The 13,167-nt window shown below is 45.9% G+C and overlaps 1 protein-coding gene across 2 annotated transcripts in view; it reads right to left on the bottom strand.

The window, feature by feature from the left end:
* The window catches only part of tmx3b (thioredoxin related transmembrane protein 3b), a 151,145-nt gene that overhangs the window by 123,454 nt on the left and 14,524 nt on the right, over positions 1 to 13,167 (bottom strand). For both annotated transcript variants that reach the window (XM_085993443.1, XM_085993442.1), the window contains exon 4: positions 3,189 to 3,312. In XM_085993443.1, the coding sequence (XP_085849569.1) occupies positions 3,189 to 3,312 (124 nt within the window). The remainder of the gene's footprint in view (positions 1 to 3,188; positions 3,313 to 13,167) is intronic.

The following is a 13,167-nucleotide window of genomic DNA, read 5'->3' as shown; positions in this document are numbered from 1 at the left end:
GGACTGCAGAGCTTTGATCTGATCTGTTGATTGTGGGATCGCTTCGCCCTGTCTATAGCATGTTGCTTCCGCTTTTTAGCATGCATGTAGTCCTGTATTGCAGCTTCCCCAGGTTGGCACCTCATTTTTAGATATGCCTGGTGCTGCTCCTGGCATGCTCTTCTACACTCCTTATTGAACCAGGGTTGGTCCCCTGGCTTGATGGTAATGGTAGAGTGAGGGATATGCTGGGCCATGAGGTTACAGATTGTGGTGGAATACAATTCTGCTGCTGATGGCCTACAGCAACCTCATGGATGCCCAGTTTTGAGCTACTAGATCGGTTCTGAATCTATCCCATTTAGCACGGTGGTAGTGCCACACAACATGATGGAGGGTGTCCTCAGTGTGAAGACGGGACTTCGTCTCCACAATGACTGTGCGGTGGTCACTGCTACCAATGCCGTCATGGACAGATGCATCTGCGACAGGTAGATTGATGAGGTCATGTAGGTTTTTCCCCCTCGTGTTGGTTCTCTCACCACCTGTCACGGCATAGACTAGCAACTATGTCCTTCAGGACTCGGCCAGCTTGATCAGTAGTGGTGCTATCGAGCCACTCTTGGTGATAGACATTGAAGCCCCCACCCAGAGTACATTCTGTGCCCTTGCTACTCTTGGTGCTTCTTCCAAGTGGCGTTCAACATGGAGGAGTACTGATTCATCAGCTGAGTGAGGGCGGTTAAGTGGTAATCAGCAGGAGGTTTCCTTGCCCATGCTTGACCTGAAGCCATGAGGCTTCATGGGGTCCAGAGTCAATGTTGAGCACTTCCAGGGCCACTCCCTCCTAACTGTATACCACTGTGCTGCCACCCCTGGTGGGTCTGTCCTGCCGGTGGGACAGGACATACCCAGGGATGGTGATGGAGGAGTTTGGGACATTGGCTGAAAGGTATGATTCTGAGAGTATGACTATGTCAGGCTGATGCTTGACTAGCCTCTGGGACAGCTCTCCCAATTTTGGCATAAGTCCCCAGACGTTTGAGGACAACGACTTTGCAGGGTCGGCTAGGCTGGCTGGGTGTGCCGTTGTCATGTCTGTAGCCGGTGCCATGGTCGATGCTGGGTGGTCCGTCCGGTTTTATTCTGATTATTGTTCTTCGTAGCAGTTTGGTACAACGGAATGGCTTGCTCGGCCATTTCAGAGGGCAGATTAAGAATCAACCACATTGTTGTGGGTCTGGAGTCACATATAGGCCTGACCAGCTAAGGACGGCAGATTTCCTTCCCTAAAGAGCATTAGTGAACCAGATGGGTTTTTACGACACTCCAACAGTTTCACAATACTAGCTTTTTATTCCAGATTTATTTCATTAACTGAATTTAAATTCCCCAGCTGCTGTGATGGGATTTGAACTCTGGATCATTAGTCCAGGCCTCTGGATTACTAGTCCAGTAACATAACCACTGTGCTACCATACTCGGTTAGGTCAGTGATTTGAGATGCGAGAATACCTTGAGTAGGCAGTTTCACACTGACTTTACAATGAATCTAGTGCAACTCTAGCATGGTGCAAAGCTACACTTTAAAAGTGCTAAAAGTCCATGGAACTCATGGGAACTTACTAGTGGAACTCACACAAAATTGCTGAAAGGACCAAGCACATGCTTGTGCAGCATTGCTGTGCCTTTCATTCAGATGATGGGGCTGTCCCCCTGGTCATTAAAGACACATGGTATGGGTTCAAGAAGAGGACTGAGGTATGCAGAGCAAGAATGGGAGGCAGACTGAAGGCAAAAGGGAGCACAGTTGAGAGGCAGAGCAGGTGGATCACACAACTAGATACAGAGCCCCGTAAATTGCCTTGGAAATTCCATGGGGAAATGCGCTATAAGCTGCCTAAAATGTGCTTAAAATGGAAACCACCCACGTAATATGGAGCCTGTAGTTGAACTGAATGCTGGGAAATGACTACAAAGCAAAGTTACTTAAAGCCAGGGAAGTTCCCATATAATTAAGCCATAAAAATCTTTTAAGCTAAAATTCATGAAGCAATTAAAGCTATAAAAGGTCCTAAGTACTGACCCCAAAAGGACAGTGACATTTCTTACTGCAGTAAAAATGTTGCTGTCCCCCGTTTGGACCATCACCTAGAAAGGATAAACATGTCAAATCTCCCCAAATGCAAGAACCGCAGACATGAAGTCTGTCTTACTCCAAGGAAAGCCATGCTCCAGTGACTCAATGACAGTCACAGGACTCCACATTTAACAGGTTTGATTGACAGAAGGAGGGGGGGGGGGGGGCGAGGGGAAGAGACCTTCTAGCACACGTGTCACTCTGATTAGTTAATTGAATGTAGAGATTTCCTTTTGAAATTAAAATATAAACAGAGGGTTTGTACCACACAATCTGTAGCAATATTTTCCAGAAGTAATTAGAGTAACAACAGCAAAGGCTCATTGTTTTTGTTAGAGAGACAGTCCCATGTAGATCTTTGTTAATTAGGAAACTCTTGCATTCTCTAGTCTTCTTTAAGTAACTTTACTTAACAGATTTAAAAAGGGCACTTTGACAAGAGTGTTCAGAACGAATAGCGAATTATCAAATTTAATTAAATGGCTATACCAGCTATTACATACCAAGATAAGAGTGCTGTATAATCAGGAGTAGTCTAAAATTGAGAAACAAGAGTGAAGCCAGCTCATATATTGTCAATTGATTTTAAGGTGGGTTCAGTCAGAACCAAGTGTGTTGTGTTTAAGTACACATTCAACTCCTTTTGAAAAGAATTTAATTGGTTTTGTCCAAGGTCATCGATCTGCAGTTTTCAAGGAATAAAATGAACAAAATGCAGAATACAATCTTAAAACATCTCAAACTCCTGTAATAACATGCAATAAAAACTGAATGGCTTAATTATAATATGGACTGAATCTCAGAACATCGATAACCACCGCCCCCCCACACACCCCCCAAACCAAAAACACAAGTCAAATCCCACTTTTATTTCATGGGATTCTGGAACTTTTAGTCATGGTAAAATGGTGGCTCTGGTTAAATCCAATAACAGAATATTTTAGATGGGACTGTGTAAAACCATTTCTTGTACAACTCATTCTGGTTATGTTATTTTTTGAAATTTTTTTTAAAGACATGGACCAATTTTTCAATGCAAGACAGAATAGGACACTGGTGCACGCCTCACCTGCATAAACTGTTGCATCCATCTTCCCCACTTTTACTGGAGACCCTGAGGTATGCAGTTCAGCAGCTACCTCATCCCATACTGGTTCCAACTTCTTGCAGTGGCCACACCAAGGTGCATAGAACTAAAATAAACATGTGGCAAGTTAGCAGCCGATTCAGTGGTTAGTAATTTAATTCATTCAGTAGAGGGCTTAGGGAAGTAACCTCAATCAGAACATTTTTTTTTTAAAGATAGGAATTCAGATCAAACTTCCCCCATTCTCCCAATTTTTTTTTACCTTCTTCACCCCAAGGCATACTGTCCTTTTCACCTGCACTTAATGTTAAAAATATATGTATCTGCATCCCCAAATCTCTCAAGAATCTTCACGAAGATTCGATTTGAATTTTTTTTTCATTTAAAAAAAAGTTTCAAGTAAATTAGAATTTGTTAAAATGTTTTTTTTTTTTTTTAAAAAAAGGATCTGCTGATGGTGACACTCCCTTAAGGTTTCAGGATACAAACACGTCGGGCAAATATCAGAAGTGCACTTCTGCTGTACATATAACCAACCAAACTCTAAAATGGATATATATATAGATAGAGATAGATAACCAGTATTAACAGATTACACTGGGATCTCCTGTGATATTGCTTAAAGGTAATCAGGGATCAGGATTGTTGTTGCTACTCCTTTACATGGCTTGCCCAGTGCTGTAATGCAACAAATTTACTGAAAAATATCACGTGACTGACACAAGGTAAAGAGACTATACACATTACAGGAAACTCTGTGCTATCCAGCACCGACGGGACCGAGCTGTTGCCGTTCCCTCAAAACTGCCGGACACACCAGCGTTAATGTTGAAGCATATGGAGCTTTTCATCTCCGTATCTGACAACAAACACTGTTGCTTAGCAACAGCTTCTAAACAGTCGGCCCGTACCTTGGAAGCGTCTCTCTGAAGCTGTTGCTAAGCTACAGAGACTTTGCAGAGCCTGACTGTTGGGGAAAAAAAAGCCACGAGGGGAAAAGCCATGAGAAGAAAAAAAAACCTAACAAAACGGCTCCTGATTTTTGCCGGTGGCTCGAGCTTGCCGGACATTTAGCCTCCGGATAACACAAAGTTTCCTGTACTTATACTAGAAGATACAGTCCACAGCCGTCAGTTATAATATTCATAATATTACTTGAAGAAATTTGTTTTTATGATAAAAATAACTTTTTGTTCTCTCTGCAAAATCTCGAATACTCAGTCATTTGCATTATTATGCAACATTTGTTTCCTTAACCCTCTGGCAGATTTGCTTAAGATGCAAATATTTTTATTTGTTTATTCCTCCCAAAACTTACTCAGTTGCTATGTTTCTATGTTTACTTTTCCCATGGAGAATAGTGTGAAAGTGTGGTAGGGTTCACAGGCCGATAGGCTGCAACATGAACCCTCCTTCCATCGCCGTAACCTCCGATATGGTGCTTAGTCCTATACGGCAGGAGGGTTTAATGGGCTACCTAACCTGGGAGCGCTGATATTAGATGTGCTCCATTTCTAACATCCTTTACCTTGATGGAGAACAAAAAAAAAATACAAAAAAGGCAAACACCAATTGCTGCCAACATTTAAGTTACTTTCAGAACTTCTAATTTAAAAAAAAACTTTCAATAAAATAGCTGTTCGAATGGAAACACACCATTAGTATGGGGATTTATTTTACATCAGTTTTGGTCCTGGGACTAGTCACAAAATGCCTAGCCTAAATCATTTCAAAAAGTAAGCCACATGCATATTAAGCAACAAACGACAGCTGTGTGGATCAAATGACACAGTACTTAAACAGCTAACTTACAAAGACACTCAAAATAATGTTATAGTAATAACTATTGAAGGATTTAAAGGATGGAGTCACAATCAGTACCTTTTTCTGAAAAAAAAGTTATAAGATGTTAATTTTCCATACTTGCAATTTTTCCTATCTACAAGTCTCAGACTGCATTGTAACTCCTGCAATTTGGGTCCCCAAGAGCAACAGTTTAGCACAAGTGGTTGTGCCTCCTGCGAGGAAGTTATAAATTATTTTAATGCCTTCAAAAGTTGCATGTTTGGGACGCACAAAGTTGTGAAGTCATGACTCCATACAGTCACGACCAAATAAATCCCCACCAGATCAAATTGAATTTGGGAGGAGCCTGTGTGAATGAGGCCGCCAAACCCGAAGCAAACTTGGGAGCAATTCACTAGGAGTTCAATAGCATGGATTATGGCACAACAAAAGCAAAATACTGCAGATGCTAGAAATCTGAAACAACAGAAAACGCTGGAACTATTCAGGTCAGGCAGCATCTGTGGTGAGAGAAACAGAGTTAACGTTTCAGGTCGATGGCCTTTCGTCAGATCTGGAAAAATCGAGATTTGATAGATTTTAAGCAAGTGCAGGGGCAGGGAAAGGGGGAGGGGAGAAAAGAACAAAAGGGAAGGTCTGTGATCGGGTAGAAGCCAGGCAGGAGAGATTAAAAGACAAAAGCGATGATGGTGATAGGAAAAGTTAAGAAACAAAAAATGGGTCTAGAGGAGGTGTAAATGGAAATCGCAGAATCATGTGGAAAAAAATAGGAGCAGAGGTTATGGTCTGAAATTGTTGAACCCGATGTTGAATCCAGAAGACTGTTAAGTGCCTAATCGAAAGATGAGGTGCTGTTCCTCGAGCTTACGTTGAGCTTAATTTGAACAGTGCAAGAGGCAGAGGACAGAGGGGTCAGAGTGGGAGTGGAGCGGAGAATTAAAGTGACAGGCGACCAGAAGCTCTGGGGTCACGCTTACAGACTGAACGGAGGTGTTCCGCAAAGTGGTCACCCAATCTGTGTTTGGTCTCCCCAATGTAGAGGAGACCGCTCGTGAGCAGCGAATACAGTATACTAAATTGCAAGAAGTACAAGTAAATCGCTGTTTCACCTGGAAGGATTATTTGGGGCCCTGGACAGTGGGAACGGAGGAGGTAAAAGGGCAGGTGTTGCATCGCCTGCGTTGGCACAGGAAAGTGCCGTGGGAAGAGGAGGGGGTGATTGAGGAGTGGACCAGGGTGTCGCGGAGGGAGCGGTCACTTTGGAATGCTGAACGGGGAGGGGAAGATGTGTTTGGTGGTGGGATCATGGATTCGCCCCTCATTACCATACCCAACAGGATCAGTGAGTCAAATTAACACGCTTTAATACCGGATCATTTAACATACTTTAGTTCTGGCAAGACACATGTAGCTACTTTTTTCATTTGGTGCAGGGAACACATCATCTCTCCGTATCAACAAGCAGTATCGACAGTGGGTACAATCAATCAAGAAATTGGAGAGAATGCAACTAATGATGCACATCGACTCCTTTTATTATTATGCTTTTGCGAAGACAGTTGTAAACATTTATTATTTACTGAAAGTACAGGAATATCCCACAGCATTGCTCGCAGGCTGATGAGGAGAGGCCTGGATGTACAGGTGGATTGGGGAACAATATAACTGTTTTTCTGCATTCGACTCTCCGAATGTGACTGATCCACACAGATCAAGTGACCAATACAAGATGGCTAGAAGAAAACAATTGGTAACACTCAAGGCTCTCTACAATCACATGTTTAACAATATCTTACATTAAACCAAATAATTGAAGCACCGGGGGTGGGGGGGGGTGGAATTGTAAGGCTACAATTAAATTAGGAATTCTGACATCATCAAATGTAGAAGGAAGTTTTTATTCAAACTACTTGGGAATTTTCATTCATAGTCTGTGGTGTAGTGTACAATTACTCTGCATTTTATGGAAGACACTATGTCGAAATTTGATGATTTTTTAAAATGTCAATTTGCCTTCTGGCATGGAGACTCTCAAATAGGATAGCTTCCTCCCTGCTAGGCCGCTCCAGTGAGATCACGATCAGGGAGTGCCCCACCATACTGAAACAAGTTCATTAAAAGCTACAAGGGTGCAACTTTAAACCATCCCAAGCGCCACCTGGTCGCAGCAACCTACACTACTAGCGGGGAACGCACATTTTCCAGATGATGGCGTGTTTTCAATGAGTCCTGCAGCTCGTAATAAATGGGAGCCCGTCTTACCACAAAATCTACTTAAAGCTTACTCTGGAAAATATCTTGGTCCGATTTTATTTCTCACCTTTCACCATCAACCTTATGAATGTTATTAATTAAGTGAACATCATTAATAGTATCATCCTTTACAGGGAAGTTATCTTAAAGGCAAACAGTAATCAAATCACTGCAAGTGATAGACAAAGTGAACAGTGGGCAGACAAATGTATTCAACTCCTTTACTTACTAATTACATCCAATTTACTCTGGGGCAAACAAGTGACAGATAATTTGCAAAAGCTGACTGCAAAGTGGGATCCTATTAAAAAACAGCCATATCTCACTTCAGTACTTAAGGAAAGCCAGCGTGGATTTGTTAAAAGCAAATAGTGTTTAACTAACTTGATCGAGTTTTTTGATGAGGTAACAGAGGGCTGATGAGGGCAATACGGTTGACATGGTGTACATGGACTTCCAAAAGGCGTTTGATAAAGTGCTACATAATAGGCTTGCCAGCAAATTGGATGCCCATGGAATAAAAGGGACAGCGGCAGCATGGATACGAAATTGGCTAAGTGACAGGAAGCAGAGTAGTGGTGAACGGTTGTTTTTCAGACTGGAGGAGGGTATACAGTGGTGTTCCCCAGGGGTCGGTACTAGGACCACTGCTTTTCTTGATATATATATTAATAACTTGGATGTACAGAGTACAATTTCAAAATGTGCAGATGACACAAAACTTGGAAGTATAGTGAACAGCGAGGAGGATAATGATAGATGTCAAGAAGACAGACAGGCTGGTGAAATGGGTGGACACGTGGCAGATGAAATATAATGCAGAAAAGTGCAAAGTGATACATTTTGGTAGGAAGAATGAGAGGCGATATAAACTAAAGGGTACAATCCTAAAGGGGGTGCAGGAACAGAGAGACCTGGGGGTGTATGTGCACAAATCATTGAAGGTGGCAGGGCAGGTTGAGAAAGTGGTTAAAAAAAGCATACGGGATCCTGGGCTTCATAAATAGAGGCCTAGAGTACAAAAGCAAGGAAGTTATGATGAACCTGGTTCGGCCTCCACTGGAGTATTGTGTCCAATTCTGGGCACTGCACTTTAGGAAGGATGTGCAGGCCTTAGAGGATGCAGAAAAGATTTAAGAGAATGATTCCAGGGATGAGGGACTTAGTTTCGTGGATAGACTAGAGAAGCTGGGGTTGTTCTCCTTAGAGCAGGGAAGGTTGAGAGGAGATTTGATAGCGATGTTCAAAATCATGAGGGGTCTGGACAGAGTAGATAGAGAGAAATTGTTCCCATTGGCAGAAGGGTCGAGAACCAGAGGAAACAAATTTAAGGCGATTGGCAAAAGAACCAAAGGCGTCATGAGGAAAAACTTATTTACGCAGCGAGTGGTTAGGATCTGCAATGCACTGCCTGAAAGAGTGGTGGAGGCAGACTCATTCAATTCCCTTTTGAAAACCACGATTAAGTACCTGAAGGAAAGAAATTTGCAGGGCTACAGGGAAAGGGCGGGGGAGTGGGGCTAGCTCAGGTGCTCTTGCAGAGAGCCGGCACGGGCTTGATGCGCCAAATGGCCTCCTTCGGTGCTGTAACCATTCTATGATTGTAGTACAGTCCAAATGCCTGCTTGACCAGTCTACATTTTACAACATTTAATAGATGTGGTTATAATATTAATCCTATATACCATAATTTTCAAACTTGGGGGGGGGGGGGGGGGGGGGGTGGCAGGTGCAGTGAGCTTATGAGGATACATGGGCTTCATCCCTCAGATCCCAAGATTACCAGTGCATAGTACCAACACATCATTGACCAATGTACTCATGTATGTCAGCGATATCTAGCTCCTGTACTAAATACTGACGCGAGTGTCGAGTGTGATGTGAGATAATAGTGAACAAATGGTGCATTTTTTGAAGTGTAAAGTTGAGAATGTTGATCCTGGGGAAGGATCAAGTATAACCAAGTAAAAGAATACTAGGAAGTACAATCATTCCTACTTGGACTTGGGGTTCACATTTACTGGTTTTGATGATAATGTGGCGGAACCACCAGAGGATTATGGACAATTGTATATAATTCCTTTTACAGCAATGTAGTACAGCTGGGGGCTGCACCTTTAATGTATCTGTTAACTGTACTAGGGCTTCTTTCCTGTACTCCGCGTGATGACATCATGCCGTCCGTCACGTGATCTCTCAACGGCGGGAAGAACGTGATGACGTCATGACATCAGAGCTCGGAACCTTCTAGCAGTAGAGCTCGGAACCTTCTAGCAGTTTCCAGAGAGGCTTTCAAGCAGACCAGACCTATTTGCATTGTATCCTACAGTTTCCTGTACAGCTTCGTTTGTTCATTAAATTTTATTGTTTTTGATTTTCTGAGTCGATCTCAATTCTTCGGCTAGGAACCCCAGTTCCTACATTGGTGACCCCGATTTCTTCGAACAATTTTCGTTGAAGTTACATCATGGACACGAACGCAGTCACCCTCAAACTGCCGCAATTTTGGGAGCAACAACCGGCCACGTGGTTTTTCCAGGCGGAAGCCCAATTTGCAATCCGAGGAGTAGCAGCGGATTCGACCCGTTATTATTACGTGGTCTCCGCCCTCCACAGCGCCACAGCCTCGCAGGTCGTCGGCCTCCTCGAGAGTGCACCGAACGATGGCAAGTACGAAGCTTTAAAAGCACATTTACTGCAGATTTTCGGTCTGTCCAAGTTGGAGCGCGCTCGCAGACTTATCTCCATGCCCGGCCTCGGGGACTCAAAACTCTGAGCTCATGAGCCAAATGCTCACGCTTTTGGGCTCGGAACCGCAATGTTCTCTGTTCCGCGAGCTGTTTCTCTGTCAACTACCAGAGCCAGTACAGACGGCCTTGGCCAATTCCGCGATCACGGATTGTACTGAACTCGCCGCGGAAGCGGATAAAATATTCACCGTCTCACAACAATCTTGTGCAGCCACGAGGCGCCCATCCCCCACAAAAGCGAATCCGACGACTCCTCCTGCAAGCTGGTGTGCATACCACGCTCGTTTCGGCGCGAAGGCCAGAAATTGCCATCCGCCCTGCAGTTTCTCACCCAAAAAAAAACCTACCTCAAACCAGCGGTTTCTCAGAAGATCAATAAGGCCTAAGGGACGCGCCGGAGTTGCGATGGCTGTCGGGTCCGCAGGGAAACTCCTATACATTACAGGCTCCCTGTCAGGGCGACGTTTTCTCTGTGATACTGGCTCCCAGTGCAGTATCCTACCAGCGTCGAAGCTAGATCTTCAATCCGGCGGTCAAGGTCCCCCCCTCGAGGCAGCCAATGGTGCGGCCATTCGCACGTTTGGAAAGCGTAGGGTCCAGTTGAGTTTTGGCGGCCAACGTTTTGTTTGGGAGTTCATCACGGCGAAAGTCTCTCAGGCCATCCTGGGGGCAGATTTCTTCTGCACAAACGGGTTTCTCGCGACGTCCGACACTGCCGGCTAATCAGTGCCTCCACTTTTCACTCGGTCCCCTGCCACCGAAGCACCGCGATGTCTTGGTCAGTTGCCTGTGCAGTCCCATCTCCAAATGAGTTCTCTCGTCTTCTCAGTGAGTTCCCTGAGCTCACCAGGCCCACATTTTCTTCAGTTGCGAGGCACGGTGTGGCGCACCACATTACCACGACAGGATCCCCCGTTTATGCGAGAGCTTGAAGGCTGGAACCCGGCAAACTCGCGGCCGCCAAGGCGGCGTTCCATATATGGAACGCCTGGTTATTATTCGACGTTCGAATAGTCCTTGGTCCTCGCCATTACACATTGTTCCTAAGCCGGGCGGCGGATGGCGACCATGCGGCGACTACAGACGCCTGAATGAGGCTACCACACCGGATCGGTACCCAATTCCTCACATTCAGGATTTTTCGGCCCATCGGCAGGGAATTCCATCTTTTCCAAAGTGGACCTTGTCCGAGGCTATCATCAAGTGCCCGTGCATCCTCAGGACGTCCTCAAAACCGCCGTCATCACACCTTTCGGGCTCTTCGAGTTCCTTCGTATGCTGTTTGGGCTGAAGAATGCAGCACAAGCCTTCCAACGTCTCATGGATTCAGTGTTGCGCAATCTGCCGTTCATCTTCGTCTAACTAGACGACATCCTTATTGCCAGTAACAGCACGAAAGAACACATACTTGAGTACCCTTTTTTCTCGTCTCAGCCAACACGGCCTAGTGCCAGTTTGGGTTGCACAGCATTGATTTCCTGGGACACAATCGCCTCAGAAGGCGCTGTCCTGCTGGCCACGAAAGTGGAAGCAGTCACCTCGTTCCCTCTTCCTCAGACCGTCAGGGCCCTCCAGGAATGGTCAATTTTTATCATCGGTTCGTCCCCAAGGCGGCATTGTTGATGCAACCTTTGTACGAGGCCCTCAGAGGTAAATCGGGCAAAGACCTGATCGATTAGACACCCCAGATGGACCAGGCTTTCCTCGACACCAAGAACGCTTTGGCTGCTGCGACCATGTTGGCACATCCCCTTCCGGGCGCAACCATTGCCCTTACCACCGACGCATCTGATTATGCCATCGGGGCAGTACAGGAGCAGTGGGTCGACGGCACATGGCAACCACTGGCTTTCTTCAGCCGCCAATTGCGGAAGAACGAACGCAAGTATAGTACTTTTGATAGAGAGTTGTTGGCATTGTTTCTGGCCATCCGCCATTTTCGCTTCCTACTGGAAGGACGCCCATTCACGGCTTTTGTAGACCACAAGCCACTTACTTTTGCGATGACCAAGACAGCGGAACCATGGTCGGCACGGCAACAACGTCATCTTACGTACATATCTGAATTTACAACGGACATACATGTCTCGGGCAAAGACAACCTGGTGGCGGATTGTCTCTCCCGTGCCCAGCTCCACGCAGTACACCTGGGAGTTGACTATGTTGGTTTGGCAAAAGAACAGAAGGCAGACCCTGAAGTGCAGACATACCGGACCGCACCTTCCAGCTTACAAGTGGCTGATGTCAGTTTCCAGGCCGCAGGGACCACACTCCTGTGTGACATCTCGATGGGCGTCCCACGTCCAATCGTTCCAGTTGAATGGCGCAGGAGAATTTTCGACACGATCCACGGGTTGTCACACCCTGGCATGAGAGCGTCACAACGACTCATGGCAAAGAAATTCGTCTGGAAGGGCATGCATCTCGACATCCGTGACTGGACCAATACCTGCGTGAGTTGCCAGAAGTCCAAGATACAATGCCATGTTAAGGCCCCAGTCACCACTTTTCCGGTTCCGGAGCATCGATTCGACCATGTGCACGTGAACCTGGTTGGTCCTCTCCCTTCCTCTCGCGGGTACACTCACCTCCTCACCGTGGTAGACCGCACCACCAGGTGGCCAGAGGAAATTCCTTTGGTTGCCACCACAGCGGCAGACGTCTCCAGAGCCTTCATCTCGTCGTGGGTAGCTCAGTTCGGGGTACCGGCTGACATCTCCTCCAACCGGGGGCCTCAATTTACCTCTGAGCTTTGGAACGCCGTAGCTCAAGGTTTGGGCACCAAGCTTCATCGTACCACCGCCTACCATCCACAGGCAAACGGTCTGTGTGAAAGATTCCACAGGTCCTTTAATGCCGCACTGCGTGCTAGTCTCCGTGGGCCTAGTTGGGTGGACAGGCTCCCTTGGGTGCTGCTAGGTCTTCGCACGGCGCCTAAGGACGACCTGCATTCTTCTTCAGCAGAGCTGGTTTACGGCCAACCACTCAGTGCCTGGCGATTTTCTTCCTCCTCACATGGAACCCTGGTCCCCAGCTCAGCAGCTCGTCAGCCACCAGGAAGCGGCTAGGAATTTCATCCCAGTGCCTACGTCGCATCATGACCTGCAGCGCTCCCATGTCCCGGTGGATCTTAAGAGCGCAGAATACGTGCT

Source organism: Somniosus microcephalus, chromosome 7 (assembly GCF_052327205.1).
Source record: "Somniosus microcephalus isolate GS21.2 chromosome 7, FLI_Smic_1.0, whole genome shotgun sequence".
NCBI lineage: Eukaryota > Metazoa > Chordata > Chondrichthyes > Squaliformes > Somniosidae > Somniosus > Somniosus microcephalus.
This window is presented reverse-complemented; position numbering and strand designations above follow the sequence as displayed.